This window comes from Eschscholzia californica, unplaced genomic scaffold (assembly GCF_041429995.1).
Source record: "Eschscholzia californica isolate CP2 unplaced genomic scaffold, dmEscCali1.0.p SCAF_4, whole genome shotgun sequence".
Lineage (NCBI taxonomy): Eukaryota > Viridiplantae > Streptophyta > Magnoliopsida > Ranunculales > Papaveraceae > Eschscholzia > Eschscholzia californica.
Window position 1 is genome coordinate 32,529,462 of NW_028238461.1, and position 22,529 is coordinate 32,551,990.

Consider the following 22,529-nt stretch of genomic DNA (forward strand, 5'->3'; position numbering starts at 1 on the left):
GAACTAAACTCTGAACAACCCGCCTTACCAACTAGTGTCCCTAGTAAAGAGCTTGAGAAGGCTCCTGAGTCTGAAGACCCACCCATTGTGCCTGAGTCGTATGTTTCTAGAGCCCCATATCCTCAGCGTTTGGTAGAACTAAAGAAGAAAACTCAGTTTGAGGAGATAATGGAAATGTTCAAACAGGTTAGTATTAACATTCCATTATTAGATGCTATTAAACAAATCCCAGCTTACGCTAAGTTCCTTAAAGACTTATGTACTAAGAAGCGTAAGATGAATGTGCATAAGAAAGTCTTCTTGACCCAGCAAGTGAGCTTTATTCTCCAGCAAACCCTTCCAACTAAGTATAAAGACCCAGGAAGTCCTACATTACCATGTACCATAGGGGGAACACGAGATCGAACGAGCATTGTTAGATCTAGGTGCCAGTGTTAACCTACTTCCTTACTCGGTTTACTTACAATTGGGTTTAGGAGAAATAAAACCCACTTCTATAGTTCTCCAGTTGGCAGATCGGTCTGTTAGGCGACCACGTGGGATAGTGGAAGATGTTTTGATAAAAGTTAGTGAATTCATCTTTCCTGTAGATTTCATCATCTTAGATACTGAACCAATTCGTGATACTCAAAACCAAATTCCCGTCATTTTAGGACGACCATTCTTAGCTACATCTGATGCTGCCATATACTGTAGGAGTTGACTGTTAAGATTGTCTTTTGGAAACATGATTGTAGAGATGAACATCTTTAAGGTTGGACTTTTCCCTGATGATGTTAATGATTTTAGCGAGATGAACGTAATAGATATGTTCGTTCAGGATTCTTTACCTGAGACTTTATCCGAGGATCCTTTAGAAACACTGTTGGCTCATTTTGGCTTAGACTTTGATGAGGAGGGAAGTATCAATGAGGTGAATGCTTTGTTGGATTCTACCCCATTACTGGATACTGATAAGTGGAAAGCAAAAGCTGAACCCCTCATTTCGTCCGAGCCAATTGACTCGCCAACTGTAGAGACAAATCAACTATCATCCACCAGTGAGTCCAGTGGTCCTTCTATCCCAGAGTTGCCTCCATCCACAGTGAAACCACCTTCCTTAGAATTGAAACCTTTGCCTGACAACTTAAAGTATTCGTTTCTAGGTCCATCTGAAATTTTACCTGTCATTATTGCTTCTGAGTTAGAAAAAGAACAGGAAAGTAGATTGCTAGATGTCCTTAGAAACCACAAAGAGGCTTTAGGGTGGTCAATAGCTGATTTAAAGGGTATAAGTCCTTCTGTTTGCATGCACCATATCTACCTAGAGGAAGATGTTAAACCGTCAAGGGAAATGCAACGTAGACTTAACCCTCACATGAAGGAGGTTGTTAGAGCTGAAGTCCTGAAATTGTTAAGAGCGGGTATCATATACCCTATTTTAGATAGTACTTGGGTCAGCCCTGTTCAAACTGTACCCAAGAAATCAGGCATTACTGTAGTCAAGAACGAGTCAAATGATTTAATACCCACCAGGATGACCACTGGGTGGCGTGTTTGTGTTGACTACAGGAAATTGAACACGGTCACGAGGAAAGACCATTTTCCTCTTCCTTTCATTGATCAGATGCTAGAAAGACTAGCTGGGCATAGCTACTACTGTTTCTTAGATGGCTATTCTGGCTATAATCAGATTTCGATAGCCCTTGAGGACCAAGAGAAAACCACTTTCACTTGTCCATTTGGAACTTATGCTTATCGTCGGATGTCTTTTGGGTTGTGTAATGCACCCGCTACATTTCAACGATGTATGATGAGCATATTTTCAGATATGGTAGAGAGGTTTCTCGAGGTCTTTATGGATGATTTTTCAGTCTTTGGTTCATCATTCGATCAGTGTCTGCATCACCTCACACTCGTGTTGGTTCGATGCAAAGAGAAGAACCTAGTTCTCAATTGGGAAAAATGTCACTTTATGGTTCGCTCAGGAATAGTCTTAGGGCATATCATTTCTGAAAAGGGCATTGAAGTAGATAAGGCTAAAGTAGAGTTGATAAAAAGCCATCCTGTCCCTAAAACGGTTAGAGATATTCGATCGTTCTTAGGACATGTTGGATTTTATCGACGGTTTATCAAAGACTTCAGCAAGATATCTAGACCTCTTTGTAATCTTTTGGCAAAAGAGAACAAATTTGTCTTCGATGAGCCTTGTTTAAAAGCCTTTGAGAAACTCAAACTTATGCTTACTTCCGCCCCTATTGTCCAACCCCCCAACTGGAGTACTCCATTTGAGATCATGTGTGATGCATCTGATTATGCTATTGGAGTTGTGTTAGGTCAACGTGAGAATAAACTTCTTCACGTTATATACTATGCCAGTAAGACGTTGAACGATGCACAGTTAAACTACTCTACCACTGAAAAAGAGTTGTTAGCTGTAGTGTATGCCCTAGAGAAGTTCAGATCATATCTCGTTGGGTCTAAGGTCATTATATTCTCTGATCATGCTGCATTAAAATATCTCCTTTCTAAAAAGGATGCAAAACCTAGACTGATTAGATGGATATTGCTGCTACAAGAGTTTGATATAGAGATTCGGGACAAAAAGGGTTCCGAAAATTTAGTAGAAGACCACTTGTCTAGACTTGTAGTCGAGTCTGTAGAAGACAAGTTACCCATGAGAGAGAGCTTTCCTGATGAGCAACTTTTTAGTGTCTCCCAACTACCTTGGTTTGCTGATATAGTGAACTATCTTGCTACTGGTCAAATGCCCAAACACTGGACCAAGCAAGATCGTGATAGATTTTTATCCGAGGTAAAACAGTTCTTCTGGGACGATCCATACTTGTTCAAGTATTGTCCCGACCAGATCATTAGGAGATGTGTTCCTGATGAGGAACAATCCAAAATCATCTCCTTTTGTCATGATCATGCATGTGGAGGGCATTTTAGTGGTAAAAAGACGGCTGCTAAAATTCTACAATGTGGTTTTTACTGGCCGTCTATCTTTAAGGATACCCATGCATATTGTCTGGCATGTGAACGATGCCAGAAGTTGGGAAGCATTTCACGTAGGAACATGATGCCCCTTAATCCTATTTTGGTAGTTGAGGTCTTCGATGTGTGGGGCATCGATTTCATGGGTCCCTTCCCAAATTCATTTAGAAATTTGTACATCCTAGTTGCAGTTGACTTTGTGTCAAAGTGGATAGAGGCGGTTGCTTCCACAACGAATGATCACAAAGTTGTGATCACTTTCTTAAAGAAAACATATTTTCACGTTTTGGTACACCGCGAGCAATTATTAGTGAGGAGGGCACACACTTTTGTAATAGGCAGTTTGAGCTTTTAATGAAAAAATATGGTATTACCCATAAAGTGTCAACCCCATATCATCCACAGATTAGTGGTCAAGTCGAGGTGTCGAATAGGGAGATTAACCGCATTTTGGAGAAAACTGTTAACACCAATAGGAAGGATTGGTCTTTACGACTAACCGATGCACTATGGGCTTACCGTACAGCGTTTAAGACCCCTATTGGAATGTCTCCATATAGACTAGTGTATGGCAGAGCATGTCACCTACCTGTTGAGTTAGAGCATAGAGCATATTGGGCTATCGCAATTGAATTTTTCGCTTGACAAGGCGGGTAGAGAAAGAAAGTTGCAACTCAGTGAGTTGGAGGAGTTGAGAAATGATGCATATGAAAGTGCTAGGTTGTATAAGCATAAGATGAAAATGTTTCACGATAAAAATATTTTAAGAAAAACATTTTCACCGGGTCAGGAAGTTTTATTATATAACACATGTTTGCATTTATTTCCTGGGAAGCTCCGTTCTAGATGGTCAGGACCTTTCACGGTCAAGTTTGTTTATCCTTATGGTGCGGTCGACACTGAAGACAAAAATGGTAGTGTGTTGAAAGTGAATGGACGACGGCTAAAACCATTTTTAGAGATGTTGAACGATACAGAGGATGTTTCTATCGAAGATCCTGTCTATCCAGACTGATCCGCTATGATCAATTTCGTCTGGCTGAAGACGTTAAACTTAGCGCTTTTTGGGAGGCAACCCATGCATAGGACTTCTAAATCTGGTAACATCTTTCCTTACATCCTGTTATTTTGGCATAGTCTTCAGAACATTGAGGACAATGTTCGGTTTAAGTTTGGGGATAGGGGATTGAATTTTTAGTCCTTATTTCAAAAATTCAAAAGGGTTCAAAATTTTTAATTTTTGGATTGAAAAGGCGAGTCTAGTTGTTTTTGCTTGCTAATAGTTATAGAGTCTAGTTGGTCGTACTATGCTTATGCTGAAAGTTTTTCCACGAATTTCGAGTCTTGGAGTTGTTGTGCACTAGCTATGTGAGTGTTAGATAGGTGAAGAGTTAACTTTTTTTAGAGAACTTAATCGATCATTAGTGGAGACTTAACCTATGTGAGATTCTGAGCCTTTCCTTTTGTTTTGAGTGATCTCTTCTGTGATAACTCCGAGTAGAATTAAGAGCTACTCAACCTCGCCATATTCATTAGAGCTCAGTTGATCTCTTGAGTTTAAATTTTACAACCACTAGGGATCTCATCCATCATTTAGAACCCTGAGAATAAGACATGAAGCAAAGTGGAGAAAATTATACCCAAGGAAATTGTTGAGAAAGTAAGTTGTGTATTTTGAGTTGTATTACCAGAAGTGAAAAAAAAAAATTGAAATAAAAAAAAAAAGTGTTTGTGTAGTTTTGTTTAAGTGTTTATCCCTTAAAGTAGTTCTTGAAGATTTGAAGACATCGAGTTCTCAGGAGTTATAGTCACGTCATCATTATAGTCTATTGACCTCTAGGAAGCATTGTTAGATAGTTGATCAGGTGAGAAGAGTTGGTTAGCTTCCCCATTCCGTATTAGTGGTTGTTTCCTTTCTATGAGATCAGTCGTTTACCAAAAATTTAGTCCGTCTTTTGTAATGTGTTGAGTTTTCCTTCATGCTCATACTCGCACATTGAGTGAAACATTTCTGAGTGACTTGAAGTTTTGAGTGTATGACCGTGAGGCAACAGTCGAGGCGAAATGTATTGAGAAGGTAATCAAGGTCTTGTCTGTTCTGAACCGAAATGATACTCATATTAGCTAGTCATGTGCACTTTGGGTCTTGATTACTAGTGAAAGGAATTTTAGCTTTTGTATGGTTTGGTTGGCTTGGATTTCATTTCTATTCACTTTCGAAAGTTTACCGCATAAACATTTTTAGTCCATATCATATTTAGACCCTTCTGCATTATTGAAATTTTTGAATTTTGTGGGTATATTCACTGCAAACCCTCACGAGACAAAACTCGTCCTCTAGGGAACCTAGAGGTTTAACGGCTTGTTGCACGAGCTAAGTGCAATCGTGATTCCCTACGAAAGTGGTGAACTGGGTTTAGTTTTATTTTTCTGTTTTGCTCGAGGATTAGCAAAATCTAAGTTTGGGGATGTTCGATGAGACATGAAAATGTCCCATCTGAATCTCTTAACTCGGGTTAGTTAGTCCAATTCGAGCGGTTACTCTGATGATTTGTTTGATTTTCTTTCTCAGGTCTCATTTACGGAGTTCGATGCGAAAACATCGTGATAGACATACTTGAGGGGCATTTTGGTCATTTTAATGACAAGGGTATTCTGGTCAATATTAGTGCTCATGTGAAAGTAGAGTCCAATACGAATCCATCGGCGAAAGCGGAAGTGGAATCGGAGTCCGAATGCGAAAATAGGACCAGGTCAAAGTTGGGGTCAAAGCAAGCAGACTAAAGTGCACATATACCCCTTCAGCAACACGTGGCGAGCTAGATGGATGAACCCAACGGCTTGGATTGGTTTCGGGTTTTCTTCGGTCACACAGGGTGGTACGCCGGGAGTTCATGGGTCAGTACAACTAATGCAAGAGACTACCGCGTGATCCAGCGGCTGATTCGCCTTCAGCAACACGTGGCTGAATCTTGGGATGCGTCGTACAAGATCCAGCTACTCCGAGATACACTGAATCGCCCCCAATGATAGCCATCAAATCAACCCGAGAGCTATCTTCCTCTTTCTTTCCTATCCCCTCAAATCTTGGAAAGATTTGAATGTTTAAAAACCGAAAGGAGATCACGGGTTAGGGGAGTTATAGGAAGTTTTTTTTATAACAGAAAGAAGGGATATTGAGGGCGAAGGAAAGGAAAGAAAGAGAATTATGGTTTATAACCGAGAAGGAAAGAGAGGAATGAATGGAATGTTTTTAGAGAGAGAGAGATATGTCGGTTTTTGGAGAATATCTCTCCAAGGCTTATAACAGGAGCAAGACCATTTTTGGCTTCAAACCACGGTTTAGACAGAGAAAGAGAAGAGGATCTCTCCACGGCTAAGAAAGAAAAAACAGACTTAGAGAGAGAAAAATAGAGAAGGTTATTAGTGTTGAGTGATCTTTTATTTTACTTTGATTTGTATTAATTCTCTTAGTGAGAAAGAGAGGGATTACAGAAAGAGAGATAGAGGAAACAGAGAGATTGTAGAGAGAGAGAGAGAGATTACAGAGCTTGGTTTTATAAAAATCCATTTCACTTCGTTTTTTTTTTCTATTTTCTTTTTTTGTTTCTGTTTTCTTGATGAGAGAGAGATAGAATACATAAAGAGAAAGAAATTACAGCGAGTTATAGTAGAAATAGAGAGAGAAACAGAAAGTTAGAGAGAGAAAGAGAGTTGGAGAAGGTGAGAAAATAATTTTCCCAAAGGGAATCCATTTCCGGGAAGACGGGAAAATCGTTTTCCCCGAGGGTGCGTTTGGCAGAATTCTGGGAAAAACAGAAGGAAATCACTTCCCTAAGGCTCTGTTTGGCTGCAAAATCAGTAAGAAATCCAATTTGTTTTCTACTTTTCTCCCACATTTTATATAGTTAACCTTTCATCTTTCATCATGAGAAACTAATTCTTTTATCTAAGGTTTTAGATGAAGTTCTTCATAATTAATTTTATCGATATGATTTGTTAATAATTTTTATTATTTTTCATGATAAAATCTTCCGGATTTTTAGATCATTCATAAACTAAAATCTAAGTTATATAAAGAATTTGCTAATTAAATCATAATAAATCATCGTTAGAATTGTTAGAAAGGACGGATTCGAAAACCCTAGGTTCATACATCTCTTGAATTTTATATCATTTAAGTTTATTTGTTATCTTTGTCTGAATTGTATAATCAAAACCAAGTTAGATTCCAAGTTAGAATTAAAGTTAGAATTTAAGTTTTACACAAGAAACAAACAACAGAAACTAACCAATAGGATATACATAACAAAAATCACAAAGCATTCGTATTGCATCCTCAGCAGTATTTATAGGACACAAGGGCAGTCATGAATAGGCACCACCACCGAAGAGTCACGGCGAACAGAAACTAGTGGAAAATACAAGACAAACAGACTTACACGCGGAAAAGTAAAGAAACAACGGAAAAGCAAAAACGTGATTTATTACTTCTTGAAACAGGGCCTTTTACAGAAGAAATTGCAACCACAGTACATAAAGAAGAAGGTGACCATTCAGATCTATTACAAAAGAAATTGCTAAAATAAAAGAAAAAAATTTGAGGGTAAGAACGCGTCAAGAGGTCCAAGAAACAAACAACAGTTGGCACGAGGAAGAGATTAAGGTAAGTTGAACAGAGCTTAACACCGGTCGAGCCATCCCCCCTATACAACAAACCCAAGAACGACCTCCTGATCACCCCTATCTCACGGATCGAGACAAGATCTTCAAAGAGTCGCCATTATCAGAAAAGTTATCCTTAACTATCTCCATCATCGGAAAAACGTCACCAAAGAGAACACGAAGCATAAACTCGAACAAGGGCCTCATCTGGAAATCCCAATAAGTTGAAAAAAAAGATTAGAAAGTTCAACGAGAGAAGAATACAAACGTAAAATGTTGATGAGAAACCAGGAACTAGAGGAGTCTATTTATAGTTATGAAGGGATCTCCTCAACGAACTAAAAATCACTAAGACAGAAGAATAAACGCATCTCGGGAACACGCGGCTCAAAACAGTCAACTCGAAGGAGATGTTAGCAGAGCTCGAGGAGACGCGATGGTTTCTCCACACGCAGAATGTCACGCGTCCACGCATGGCGACAGAGCTACGTGCGCAATTGCCCAATGGATAATCGCCGAAAATGCGTGATCAAAAGACCAAATCTGTGACGTCACCAAATCACGCATGGAAAGAAAATCGATTCGTTCTGGTAGAACTTAAGACGTGTCACGCAAGAAAAAAGACGTGAACCTCGTCTCGGAGAAAACAAATACCTTTTGAAGTCAGCTCTGGCCAAAGATAGCCAATTGAAGAAGACCTTATCAGCACTGATCAGAAAGAAGATTTCACGAAACACCTCGAACGGCTCGGTACGAATAAGCTCGGGAATGTGCAGCTCCGAAAACCCAAAAGGAAAGATCAAGCTTCGCAAAACAACTTAGGTCCAGGTAAACCCTCTATCTTCAGGGTCTTCTATGTTTGAGAAACACGAGTTACTTCCACTCCTCAGCCTCATTGCTTTCGACAAAAGAGTGGAGGGACTCATGATGATGCATAAAAATGTCAAGACGTTGACTAACGTCTGAAGAGTCAAGATCAGACCTGAAGTCCATCGGGTCAACCCGGCTTAAGGTAACAGGTCAGCTGAACCTTTGATGATCCGTCACGTACTCCCCTAACTGGGAGGTCGGCTAGAGGAAACCAGCTCTATAACGCCCTTGGCATGAACGGATCAGCCCTGGGGTTTCTAAAGGAATGAGGGGGGTCCACGTAGGTTCGGTCGATGCCTTACGCCCAGAACTGGGAAGGCAAAAGGCACCAGCAATCTACCGACTTAATCCCAGAATCTCCACAGAGATCTCAGTCGGTTACAGATCTCTAAGTGTTTAAGCAAGTTTAGACTTCACGCGTCCAAAAGAGGAAACTTCTCCCCAAAGATCTATCACATCGGCAGGATATCTACGAAAGATCCAAGAACTTAGAAACTTTCATCTATCCTAGATGCGAGATAAACACAAAGTGAAAACTTCCCTCTTAAGCCTATAAAAGGCCCCCCAAATCGTCTTTCAAAGGACACGATCTCTAAACCCTAAAAGATCACAAAAAACTTTGAGTTCTCACAATTTTCCCCCAAAAGGATCGATCAACATTCATTCTTTTACTGCAAAGAACACCCTGACTGTCTTGAGCGTCGGAGCGCTTTTCGAACCCTTTGCAAGTTTTTCCCCCCTTTGGGAACATACGAACAAGAACAGTAGGCAGGAGCAAGGAGCATGAGCAAGGAGAAAGGAGCATGAGCGAGGAGCTAGAAATAGGAGCAAGGAACGAGGAACAGGAGCAAAGAAACAGAGAACCAGAACTGGAGAAAGAAACGATCGATAGCATCTAACCTGACTTCACAGAACATTCAACTTAACGGAGGTTGTCATGCATCAACTCCCTGTTTCATGTTGAAATAACGGAAGGCCATTTTTTGACATCAGCAATACTGAACTTAATTTCTCTACCTCCATCAATGAAAATCGGATTAATGATAGCTAACCAAGGGGTACGCACATCATAAAGGAAGTTAACTCTGATGTATTGGTTATCTACTAGACCGAAATTTCTGGTCTGATTTGAAGAATAGAACCCATGCATGCAAAGATAGTAGCAAAATCCTCCTTATTTTGGATTGACTTAGGAACCTTACGTAATACGCACCATATGAGTTCGTGAAACAGATCAGTAACTTCCTCTATTAGGGTGAATTTCACTGTTCTCATAACAATAAGCATCCCTCGAAGGATCCAAAGACGTCCATAATTTAGGGCGTTGAGAATAAAATTATTTTTTGGTTTGATGATAAAAGTGTTCCTGAGAACCGGGGAAGATTTTAGATTGAGGATAAAGGAGTCGTTTAATGTAGGAAAAACCCACATCGTATGGACAACATCACGTCCATGATTAGATCAAGCTTTAGGGTAAGGCGCCCATGGGAGGTCAGAGTGATCTGAAGAGCCATATTGTTCATCTCGTCCTAGTTAAATAAAAAAGTCCATCAAATTCTCTTTTTTTCGTTTTTGGCGCTAACAGTGCAGTTAGTAGAGAGCCCGGTGTGGTTTGAGTATTTGGAGCGCAAAGAGCACTTTCACCATACTGAGGAGGCACCAATAGAAACGCCCCCAATAGTAGAAATCCCTTTAGAGCAACTCCAACCTGGGGCTGAAAATTTGAATTTTCAACCATAGCCCCCAGGTCCAACCCCAACCCCCCCCCCCCCCTAATTAATGGCTGGCGGAATACCTTTAATTAGGTGAAAAAATGATTTTTAGGGTTTAAGACAGACTGAGGTTGGACTTGCTCTTAGAACGACGGTTACTCGTAACCTTTTTACGGGTTATTTATCTTCCTGTGTGGGTGCACCCTATCTCTTCTGTGTAGAGAGAGAGGTTGGTTATTAGTTTTGACTTTTGAGTTCACTTTTGGGTTCTTGAGCCCATCAGTTCTTTTTTTGGTGAAACCATCAGTTCTTGTTTCAGACACATCTGAGATCTCAACAACGAAATCCTCAACTTTCTATATTCAACTCACAACTGGTAATCCCCACTCTCTCTCTCTCTAGTAGTTAGATCTCACTAGCAGTTCCTGTTTGTTGTTCCTTCGCAAATCTCGTCAAATCCACCATTTTTCTATTTAGAGCTTCAAAAGTTATTTTTGCTCTCTAAAATCACCATGACGGAGAGGATACCTACACTCAAAGCTGTAACCCTAACTCATGTCAGGTACCAAAGAGGAGATCAATTAGGTCATTTCTTAGCTTGGGTATCCTTGATTCCCGTTTTCATTAGTCTTGGTGGATTTGTTTCTCATTTCCTCTTTCGCCGTGAACTTCAAGGCATGTTTTTTGCACTTGGTCTCATAATTTCTCAATTTATCAATGAACTTGTCAAAACATCTGTTCAACAATCTCGACCTGAAACTTGTGAAATTCTTGAAACTTGTGATTCTCATGGTTGGCCTTCTAGTCATTCTCAGTATATGTTTTTCTTTTCTGTTTACTTCACTTTGCTTGTTTATAAAGGAATTGGTCTTTCTGGTCCAGTACACAAGTTCATTGTGGGTTTTATTCCATGGCCTATTGCTTTCCTCACAATGTATTCTAGGGTTTATTTGGGTTACCACACTGTTGCTCAGGTATTTGCTGGAGCTTCCCTTGGCACTTTCCTTGGGGCACTCTGGTTTTGGGTTGTCAATTCTTTGCTTATCTCTTATTTCCATTTAATTGAAGATAGTTCATTTGGAAAGATGTTTTATATTAAAGATTGTACGCATATTCATAATGTACTCAAGTTCGAGTATGATAATGCAAGAGCTGCTCGAAAGAATTTGGCAGAGAAAAGCTCAAAGGATCAATAATTATTTATTGGGTAAGTGAGGTTTAATGATCTTTGTTTTGAATTTGAACTTGCATTTTGTCATTTGATTGTAGCTTGTCTTATGTTCTTTTCTGTTGATGAGGTTATGATTTCATTATTCTATAATGCAAGTTAATAAGCTTATCAACTATAGTCACTTAACATCTTATCCAATGTCACGTAAAATTGTTCTAACGGAAACATTTTTATTGGATAGTTGGAGGAATCAAAAACACATATATAGTTTCTTAGGTCCATGTATTCTGTAGATTGTGTTTGACCTTCTTAGGTGTTAACGGATTTTGGTATCTACGGGACAATTTTTTTTGTAGGCATTGAACGTGCATCGACATAGCCCTTGTTGGGTTATTGATGTGATTTAAGTAGGAGGCTAAAAAATACTCTCAAATCTTAAGTAGTGTCTTCTTATTTACTATATTACCTGATTCACATTCTTGTTATGTTCAACACTAAATCCTACTGCTTCGAACATCTTAAGTTTAAAGTTGGGTTCCATTTGTACCACTCTATTATTTTCGAATTTATTTTCTTTCAAAGTATATAATCTTCTGAACTGTAAGGATTGGTTTGAGTCATGAGTTTTCATTATGGGTGGGATAGGGCACCATTTTCCTGTTGATATAGGACTATATAATGGCCATGTTATGCATATCTGAGACCAAATAACAAATTGACACAAACAATGAAAATCAAAACAATGCTAATTTCATATTTAAAAATTTATAATATCACTAAGATATTATATATGATTCAAAACCTATTACAATCCTACAATAGAGTCTCGTATGTACTTGGTCTTATCAAACTAAACAACCATGAAGCTTAATGAGTTATTTCTAGTACCACCTGAAAGCACTTCTCTTTCAAGAGGATTTACACATCCGAAGTCCTTAGAAATTTATTTGCTTTGCAACAACTAAACCACATGCTTCGTTAATGCTTGTGTGGGTTTCCATTAGTGGCCTTGAGTGTCATATTTGCAAATGTAAACCCCAAAAAGATAAAGTGTTACATATAGAAGTGCATTGGTGATGTAGGACGAGAAAAGGGGAAGGGGTATTGATTGAAGACCAGAAAATTATTATATCATAAGATTGATAAGTACTAGAATCACACTAGTAGAATCTAGGAATCACTCGTAGCTGTCTTCGGTATCACACCTAGGGGAGGTTTTCTACTAGTATAGCACTAGTTGAATATCGCACTAGTAGAATCTAGTAATCACTCTTAGATGCCTTAGGTATCACAACCTGAGGCTAGGTTTTTGGTGATCTTGTGTTCCGAACCCCCCTTTTCCTCACCATACTTTTCCGCAAAGATTCTCCTCCAAAGCAACGTTTTTTCTGTTGTGAATCTCCATATCCACTTAGAGAGCAGTGCTTCATTCATAATCTTCAGGTTTTTTTACTCCCAGTCCCCGTTCCTTGATGTCTTGACTATTAGCCATTAGGTTCCATGCAACCTTGTGGATCCTTTTAGAGTTCTCTTTATCATCCCACAGAGTATCACGTAACTTCTTATCGATCAACTTAAGGACAGAAATACGAATAGCAAACAAGGAGAGATAGTAGACTGCTAGCGCCGATAGGAACTGCCTTAATGAGAGTTAGTTTACCTCTAGAAAGAGCTTTGGATTTCCAAGGCGACAACTTTTTGTTGATCTTTTCTACAACTGGATCCTAGATCATTTTGCTTCCATAACCTTGTCCCAAAGGGAGTCCCAAGAAGGTGGTTCATGGTTGGGAGGTCTTTTGCATTCCATGTAGCTTATATCTGCTTGAACTCCTGCATCTCGTACTGTTGTCAAAATGGGGTAGATTTTAGATTTGGAGTAGTTTACCTTGAGACCTGAAGCTAACACGGACCAGATCAAAATGTCCTTGAGTTTCCTATGTAGTCGAGAATCATCGTCCACAAGAAAGAGGGTGTCGTCGAAAAATTGAAAATGATACACAGGGGTACCCTGATTTATTGCTTTGAATCCTTGGATCCAGCCCTATTCTTCTGCCTTTCTGCAACAGTGACTCAGAGTCTTGGCACCATTAAGAAGTGGAGTGGGGACATGGGGTCCCCTTGCCTTATTCCTCTCGAGCTCTGAAAGGGTCTGGCGGGAGACCATTAATCAGATTGGAGAACGATGCCGAGGAGTTGCACCCATAAACCCATGACCTCCATTTATATCTGAATCCCATTCTCTCCATTGTTTTGTATAGAAATTCGAACACACCCTGTTGTAAGCTTTCTCAAGATCAACCTTGACCATCAACCCTTATTTGCCGAGAAAACTCGACCCCCACGAGTTGAATGCATAGAACTTCTCATAGGATTGGGCCAGCAGCTTTCAAGCTATCGATTTTTGTGGGATGCAAATATATCCGTAGGTGTGATGCCTAAGGGCTCTTGGAGTGATTCCTAGCTTATACTAGTGTGATACTAGTAGTTATTTATCTTATAATACAATTAATTTCTTCTTCCATTCCCCTTCTTGTCTTACATTAGTTTTATTACATGCAGAAAGTTTCTATCATATGATGCCCTACTTATCATATTTTAACTGTCATATTTATTCTAGAATCTGTGGGAACTGTTTTGAGTTTCGGAAAACTGAAATCTTTTTCCTTTTTCTTGTATGGGGTATATTATTTTGTCAAGAGAAAAATTAGTATGAAATGGTAGAAAGGAACATTGGTCAGAAAAGAGAACAACCAAAAAGAAAAGTATCAAACTGAAGGTGGCCTAGTCTGTGGTTACAGCCCTTCTGATTCTTTACCCGTATTTTTTTCCTAATAAATTGTCAAGTTAAGAGTGTGAAGTTGTTTCAACATTTTATATTTTATTCAACAAGCAATTCAATTAACTTTGATTTTATATCCTGAAGTACGACCACATGATCATTTATGTGAGATATTGGCGAATAACTTCATGTTACAATTCCATGTTCTTCTTATTCTAGTAATTCAGTTAGAGTAACAAATAGATTCTTAGTACTACATAAAATTGTGTCCTACTTGCAGCATTATTTACATATGTTTTGTTATGGGTCTGGCAAATTATAGGACACGGAGAATTTCAGTGTGCATCCCTGGCTCTCTACTGGTTTTCGGAAAAGAAGGTTGATTGTTGCAGGTAGAGAAAGATGAAAATAGACTTATTTTTCTTCTGATCATGAAATATTGACTGTTAAATATTGATGTTTAGAGCAATATGAGATGTAATATGAATACTCCTTGCTAGAAATTATTTATAGTCTCCAATATTCGCAAACTGAGATACTCATATTGGAGACTACCACTTAAATTGGATACTGATATCACTTTGTTGGGTATAATGTGAGATTCTTATGTGAACTTATAGACAATCTTGTTAGGACCATAAAATATGATTCTGTATTAGGATCATTTGTGTATAGTGCAAAATGGTCGATTCAAAAGTAAAGACTACAAATCAAAATAAAGCATCTACCATGTATGTGTGTGTTTGTATATATATCTTATAATAGATATGTATAACTGTTCCAGTCCTACCAAGTCAATATACTATTTTAGGTGTGGGTTGTTTTACAATAGAGTGTAAGGAAAAAGAAAAGAAAATGTTTTTTTTAAGGTTTGATCTTCGAACCTTTGGAGCTTGCTTAGTGAAATGAGGTCTGACCAGTTGGCTACAATATAGACTTGTTTGATGTTGTGTTTGGAAATAAAATAAAATTAGGAAAATGACGGTGGATTCTGTGGGGCATAAAGAAAAATCTCTAGAGAATAAAGATTGACTTAGGGAGTACAATTATTCTTTAGTCCAAAGATCCGCTTGATCGTTTTTGGGTCCCTAATCTTCATCTTCATCTCTCCACCACCACAACTTTCGACCATCACTAATATTTCGAACATCAAACACCTTATTTTTTCTTTCTCTCTCTCTTTCTCACTCTCTCTCACTGTTTTGTTTTATATCTCAGACGTTCTCTCTGTAAATATCTCTCGGTAGATATCTATGTGTGTAGATCTCGACTTCTATCTCTTTGTCGCTCTTTGCAGATTTCTCTCTCTCTCTGCCTCTCTCTAGAGATTCCCCTGTCTACTCGTTTGTTTTTTTTATGTGTCTATCTTCTGCTCGTTCCTCTCTCTTCTTCAAGTTCAGATGATGAAGATTCAAATATCAAAAGACTTAGAAGAACAAGAAGACGGTGAATTAAATAAAGACCAAAAACAACAATCTCCCCTTTCTTCTCCTATCTTCATGATCAGTAATTGTTGGGGTGCTCTTCTTTATCTACCCTTCAATTTCATTAACGCACTAAACAAGGGTTTTCCCCAATTTTGTTTTTTCCATATTTCAAATGCTGCTCCTGTATGTTTACTTCGAATGATTGTGATAAGTACTTTTATTTAGGTTTATTGACTTAAAATTTATCCTATTTCTTCAATGTGAACGTAATTTTAGTTTTTGATACCTCAAAACTTTATACAATTATATGCTTGTAGGGTTCTCAGTTATTTTTATGATCTTACGAGCAGTTACAATTTCTTGAGTCGAACCTCTGTTCGTTAGGTTTTATTGTGTTATTCCTTAGGCAAGAATGTGTTTATTCATGGCGATACTGATATGGTACTAAATGTGTTTTTTCCTCAAGTGAGATATGAAAGAGAGAATGAACAAGAGAAAGATAGAATGAAAGAGACGCAGAGAGACGAGCAACATAGAAAGGTGGAGACAGATAGAGAGAGAAAGATAGAAATACGAGGTGGTGGGTGGGTGGTCGGAAATAATGAGTTGTGGTGGTGGAGGAGAGATGAAGATTAGGAAGTACAATACAATCAAGTTAAGGTTTGGACTACAAAATAAATGTCTTTTTAGTCAATCTTAATTGATCAAGTCTTCATTCTCTAGAGACTTTTCTTTATGCCCCAAAGCCGCGGCCAAAATGATCCAACAAGTGAAATTCTAGACAGATTTGGGAGGGAAATTTCAACCGTTAGATTATGTATTCTCTCCTCAATCTGCCTGGGATTTCTCTTTGGGCCAATGAAAGGCACCCATAATCGGGGAAGCAACGCGGGCCATGCAAGCAAACCCCTTGCTTCCGGCCTTAGGTCCTACTCTGATGGGCCAAATTGTGAATAATTTGATAACATCGATCTCAGCATTGATTAAATCAATAATTTTTGAGTTTATAGTCCAAAAAACGGGTTCTAATATGAGATATAATCCTCTATAATCCTATAAAGGGTTTCAAAACCAAAAAAAATAATATAAATGGATATCTAGTCCATTTGGTCTCATCTAGAGAGAAAACACAAATCCATAGAATACATATTAATTTATAATACCTATACTAACCTTCTTTAAATATAAAACTTGATTTACATTCTAAAATCTAAAATATATTTTTTCCATTTTTATCTCCACTTTGTCTCTCCAATCACGTTTAAATTGAAAGTAACCACTATCTTCAATATATTCCGTAACTGAAATTTCGTAACTTTCTCTCTCTCTCTCTCTAAAAACGAAATCTTCAATAAACCTCCATTAAACTCACCAGCAACAGTTCAAACCTCCATTGTTTCATCTTCATACAGCAGCAATAAAAACCTCCATTAAACTCACCAACAGCAGTTCAAACCTCCATTGTTTCATCTTCATACAGCAGTAGTAAAAACCTCCATTGTTTATCAGGTTTTAAACTGTTTCTCTCTTTGTTCAAACCATTGATAAGATCTAATATTGCTTTTTAGGTTAAAGAATCATATTCTCTCTCTAAAAATATCAGATTTTGATTTTGGTCTTTTTATTTTGTTTACTAATTCAATATCTTTGAATGTTTTCTGTTAATTTTCTCACTCTAAATTGTTCATACATGTTTTTGATCTTTATGTTTAATATTTATTTATTGATTCCTACAAATCTAAATCTGATGTTCTCATCCAATTATCTTGATGTTTAAGCTCTTTAATTTTCCTCAAATCTGTTTTTTCTGACCGTACAGGTAATGAAAGAGTTGTGTTTTCCGTACGATATGTCTTAACTGAATATAAAATATAATTAGTTTACCATACATTTTTATACTTTCTAGTACATTACGCAAACATATTCAGTACTATGATTTTATAACAGATGTATAAATATTTGTACTGTGTTACAAATTATACATACTGTATCAAATGTATCAAAAACATATTAGTCATGTGCGTAAATTATTAATAATTTACAAAAAATTATACGTGCTTTTTCACATAACATTATTCATGTCAAGCAGAACAACCAATTTCGTACTTTGTCACACATTTTACATAATTTACGAAAATGAACATTTCGTTTGTATTAAAATATATGATTACATATTAAATGTATATGTATTAATATTTGTAAATTTGATATCACAGATGGAGTTTCATACAGAATCATCAAATCAAAGTAAGAAGACGAAACTAAAATCAGATGGTTGGGATAAGATATTTACTGAACCTGGTCAATTATTTATGGTGGTGCAAAAGCCTTTCGATTTCCTCTTCGGCAATATAGTATAAACACTGGGCATGATGTTAAATTCATGAAAAAAATGATTCAAAGCGTGTAACTGCTGTATGTCCTGTTCAAGATTGCAAATGGAGAGTACATGGATGTGCACCATTGAAATGCAAATCCATGTTCATTTTGAAAGATATGGAAATGCAACATGACTGTGCAGATTTCATTAAAAAGAGCAAGAAACCCAAAATCAACAGTTCTTTTGTTGGTAAACTTATTCTCGATGAGGTTACTAGAAGTCTAGATTGTTCCACAGCAAGTTTGAAGAAAGATTTCTTGCAAGATTACGTTGTCCAGCTTCCATATTACTACACTTATGAGGGGAAAAAAGCTGCAATGAATGAAGCATTTGGTCAAGAAGGAGATTCCTATGCAAAGCTTAAATGGTATGCTGATGCCTTTTCACGTACAAATCCAAACAGCATAGTACAACTGGAAGTTGACGATGTAACTCGGAGATTTCAAAGAATTTTCATTGCACCACATGCTTGTATAGTTGGATTTCAATATTGTCGACCAGTTATATATGTGGATGGGACATTTTACAAAACTCGTTTTAACGGGTGCATACTCGCTGTTGTTGCTAAAGACGGAAACAATGGTAAATCCTAAACTTCTTGAAATACCAATACTCGAATAAACAGTATTGCCACTGTCAATATGTTATTACGTACTTTTCTAGTCCAGTTCCACAATTTATTATAAAGTTACAAAACTTTATTGAAAATTAGACATACAGTTTGACAAAGTTCACGTAGTAAAGCATAAACTATGGATCTTTTCACTAACCATAGTATACATTTTCAGGTCTATTTCCATTAGCTTATGCTATTGTTGATATGGAGAATGACCTTAATTGGGACTGGTTTCTAAGGCATTTGCGCAATGCTCTGAATATGGAAAAGACCTATATCTTTATTTCAGACCGTCACAATGGTATAATCAACGGTGTTAAAAATATTTTCCCGACAACACACCATTCCTTTTGTCTAATGGAGCTAAGGAACAATCTGAATTTAAGATTGGCTAATGGAGCTAGAAAATCAAAGTTCTCCAAACCTTGATTTTCAAGGCTGCTAGAGCTCTCCCCGAATCTGAGTATCATGCAACTATTAACCAGATGATACAGATGGGTGGTTCTAAAGTTGCTGCATTTTTCCAATCCTTAGACCCTGCTTCATAGGCAGATTCTTTCTTTCCCGGTATAAGTTATGATCACACAATATTTTTTTCATTTCATTATCTGTTTTGCGTTATTTATCTAAAATTATGAAATCCTCTAGATAAAGATTTAACTAATACTGATATAGTATACATAATTTACACAGCAAAATCCATTATTAACTATACATTAAGAGTATTTTTGTCTGCATGATCATAGTTAATGAAACTTCATTTATATTTTATACACATGTTTTAAGTTTTTTTAGTGTTGAAATAACCATATAGTATTTTTGTTTATACAGGTACACAGTTATATCTTCTCAACTATCAGAGTCCTTTAACAACCAGATTCGACATGCTCGTGGACTCCCAATTACAGCAATGTTGTATGCAATTCGTATTCATATAATGAACAAAATGAATGTAGCACTCGAATTGTCTAAATAATAGACTACGTTCTTGTGTCCAACCATCACCGATCTGTTGAAAGCAAAATATGATAGTGCCGCAACTTGGGATTTTGCCCAGGCAGCCCCATTCATATTTGAGGTTTACTCCGATCCATCTCATTGTGTTAATCTTCTTCTTATTTCTTGTACATGTAGAAGGTGGAAGGTTGATGGTGTTCCTTGTGAGCATGCCATGTTGTGCATTAAAAGCTTGTCTGGCGATCAACAAGATTGTTTCTACCATCCTATTTGGACAACTGAGTCTTATGTGAAGACTTACCAGGAACATATAATGCCTATCCCTAATTTTGATGAACCACGTACTTTTGATGAAGATTCCAAAATACTCCCACCGTTGATTCGGCGTAGACGTGGTAGGCCAAGAACAGTACGGATCGAGAGCTCGGTAACATACCAAGGAAATTGAGGATTTGTGGTAGGTGTAAGCAACCTTCCTACCACAACCGCAAAACATGTAGGGATAATATTTGATGTTTTCTCATGGTTACCGTTATGTAATATATACGTGAAATAATTAACAGATTACAAATGTTTAAAATTTATGTTTTGTCTAACGAATTTCTAGTTTAAGTTGGTTAATTTTTCATACTTTAGCATACTTTTAACATAATCTAGTTAAAGTTGGTTAATTTTTCATACAGAATAACTCACTAACCCATCAAATGCATACTATGTCATACATTTCAAAATTTGGTAAAGTATGACACATGCCACATATATAACTGGTCGACAATAACTCAGAAGGAACGCCATCAACCTCCCACCCATACTTTACATAGTTCTTACGAACACACCATCAAATTATGCATTTTTGATAATTCAGAGAAGGAATACATTTCAAAATTTAGCATCCATTTAACATACTGTATTTGTACAGAATAACTCTATCACCCATCAAATGCATGCCATGTCATACATTTCACAATTTAAGAGTCGTACATTTCATAATTTTCTCAAAAAAATACTTATTGTCTGTCAGCGTAAATTATTTTGTACTCATTATATATATCAAAATCTTAATAAATTACCATAACTTTTTCAACAAATATGAAATTTAGTAATGAAAAAGACATACTCACCAGTATCTTAAATTTCAAACAGTCAAATAACAAGTCATTACAAACAATTTCAAATCTAAAAAATTAACCATACTAAAAGAAAAACTATATTATTTTCTTTTTCCACTAATCTCTTGTTTCATACAATAGCTCGTATGTCACCTCCACCCTCTTTCACTGTGTTAATTCTATCCAATCGTCGGCAAGAAATTCCTTTGGTACTCCCCATTTGTAATGTTTCATGAATAGTAACTCCATATGTAGCATAACAAATAGACCGCAATCCGCACTGTCCGTCATTGATGAAATAATTATCATGAAACCACGAAATAATTAACATAAAACCATTTTGATATATTATAGTAATGAAAAAAATATTAAATGTTTGTTACTTATTTTTCTCCTTGTTGATGATCATACGCCGTCTTCGAAATCTTACATTTTCTTCTAAATTCAGGACTCATATATTTATACTTGTGAAGCACATCTAGTATGTTTTGCCCATACTTGACAACATTTTCTTCACAAAGTTTACGTAGCTTTACGTCGAAGAATAATGAATTGTAATGTGTCCAAGATTGATCAAAGTAATCAAATACTAACAAGGTCCAATGAATACCCCTACTAACATCTGTAAACATCGAATGACACATTGGAGCTACTATATAAGATATTAACCCTCTTTCAGCCTCATTCCTTATCCGATCTGAGAGGTGGTGGTCTATGTTTGTTTGAGTAGTTTTGTAATTTATCAAGGTCTGCGAGAGAAAATATATATATTGTACGTATCAGTATGCATACTTTATAAAAAATTTAATGTTCGAGTACATATAATATATACATATGTGTATAAATTACACATACTTTATTGCCAACACCCCATAATTTATTCAAGTTCAAATCGTATTGTATGACAAATAAAACAGTTCATCTAAATATATATCATACTTTAACATATACTTACCCATAACTCAGACGCGAGAACAAAGACTTGTCCAACTCCAAACATAACTTGGGAAGATAGATGCTTTCACCACCAATTGATAATCTGAGCATCTGTTTCGCAGTTCATCATAAGCCAATTCACCTCTCTTCCTCTAATATCACTCGTCAGATTGGATTCGCATACAATTGTTCTGCATATCAATATTTGTCAGTTCGTAGAACTAAATTTATAGATTAATAGTTATATTATATTAGAAATAACACATAAAGTCTGTTACAAACATCATAATCTTTCACAAACAACAAACATTTCATAACATAGTAAACGACAAAAGAAACTTATATTTCATTACTTCATCTTCACTCCTTGGTTAAATTCCTCAAGCAGCCCTTTCTCATTATCTTTGACTTTTTTCCACACTTCGCTTTTCTTCCAGTTGCTAAGTTTTTCTTCATCCTCAATTGAAGCTTCCTTTCCCTTTTTATCCACGTCTTCAACGTTTACGACATTTTTTTTTGCATTTTCATCCTTTTTCTTTTTGTCTTTGTTAGCCTTTTCTTTTGGTTCTGCTTTTTCAGTGAGTTTTCTTGTTCTTGGAGCTTGCTTGATCCTCTTAATTAGAGAATTTTGTTTTGGTGTTTGAACAGGATCATCTGGTTTCTCCGATCCACCTTCACAGCTTTTCATTTTGTTCTTTTCTTCTTCACTGTTCTTGGAGTAGTTTCCACAAAGCCATCATCATTTGCTTCTGTTTCAGCATTATCATTATAGGATGTTTCAACGTGAACAACGTCGGAGAAGTCATGTGGATTTGTAAAATTGATTCCCAAAGAAAAATTTAGAGTGGAACTATAATTCTTCTCTTCCTCAGTATGCACTAACACAATGGTTGTGCATGGTACATTTCCATCATGATCTGCAATCATGATT

General features: G+C 37.0%; 1 protein-coding gene across 2 annotated transcripts; it reads left to right on the top strand.

The window, feature by feature from the left end:
• The first annotated feature begins 10,501 nt into the window (after positions 1 to 10,501).
• On the top strand, positions 10,502 to 14,693 carry LPPGAMMA (Phosphatidic acid phosphatase (PAP2) family protein). 2 transcript variants are annotated; one of them, XM_086636478.1, is made up of 2 exons: positions 10,502 to 11,430; positions 14,496 to 14,693. In XM_086636478.1, the coding sequence occupies exon 1, from the start codon at positions 10,736 to 10,738 to the stop codon at positions 11,417 to 11,419; it is 684 nt and encodes a 227-aa protein (XP_086492604.1). In that variant the 5' UTR covers positions 10,502 to 10,735; the 3' UTR covers positions 11,420 to 11,430; positions 14,496 to 14,693. The 2 variants fall into 2 exon arrangements, with proteins under 2 accessions (XP_086492604.1, XP_086492605.1); XM_086636479.1 differs by having other exon boundaries at positions 14,454 to 14,562.
• Positions 14,694 to 22,529: the final 7,836 nt, after the last annotated feature.

Bases quoted from the DNA above. Each gene is read 5' to 3' on its own strand.
- LPPGAMMA (XM_086636478.1), top strand. From the start codon at position 10,736: ATGACGGAGAGGATACCTACACTCAAAGCTGTAACCCTAACTCATGTC.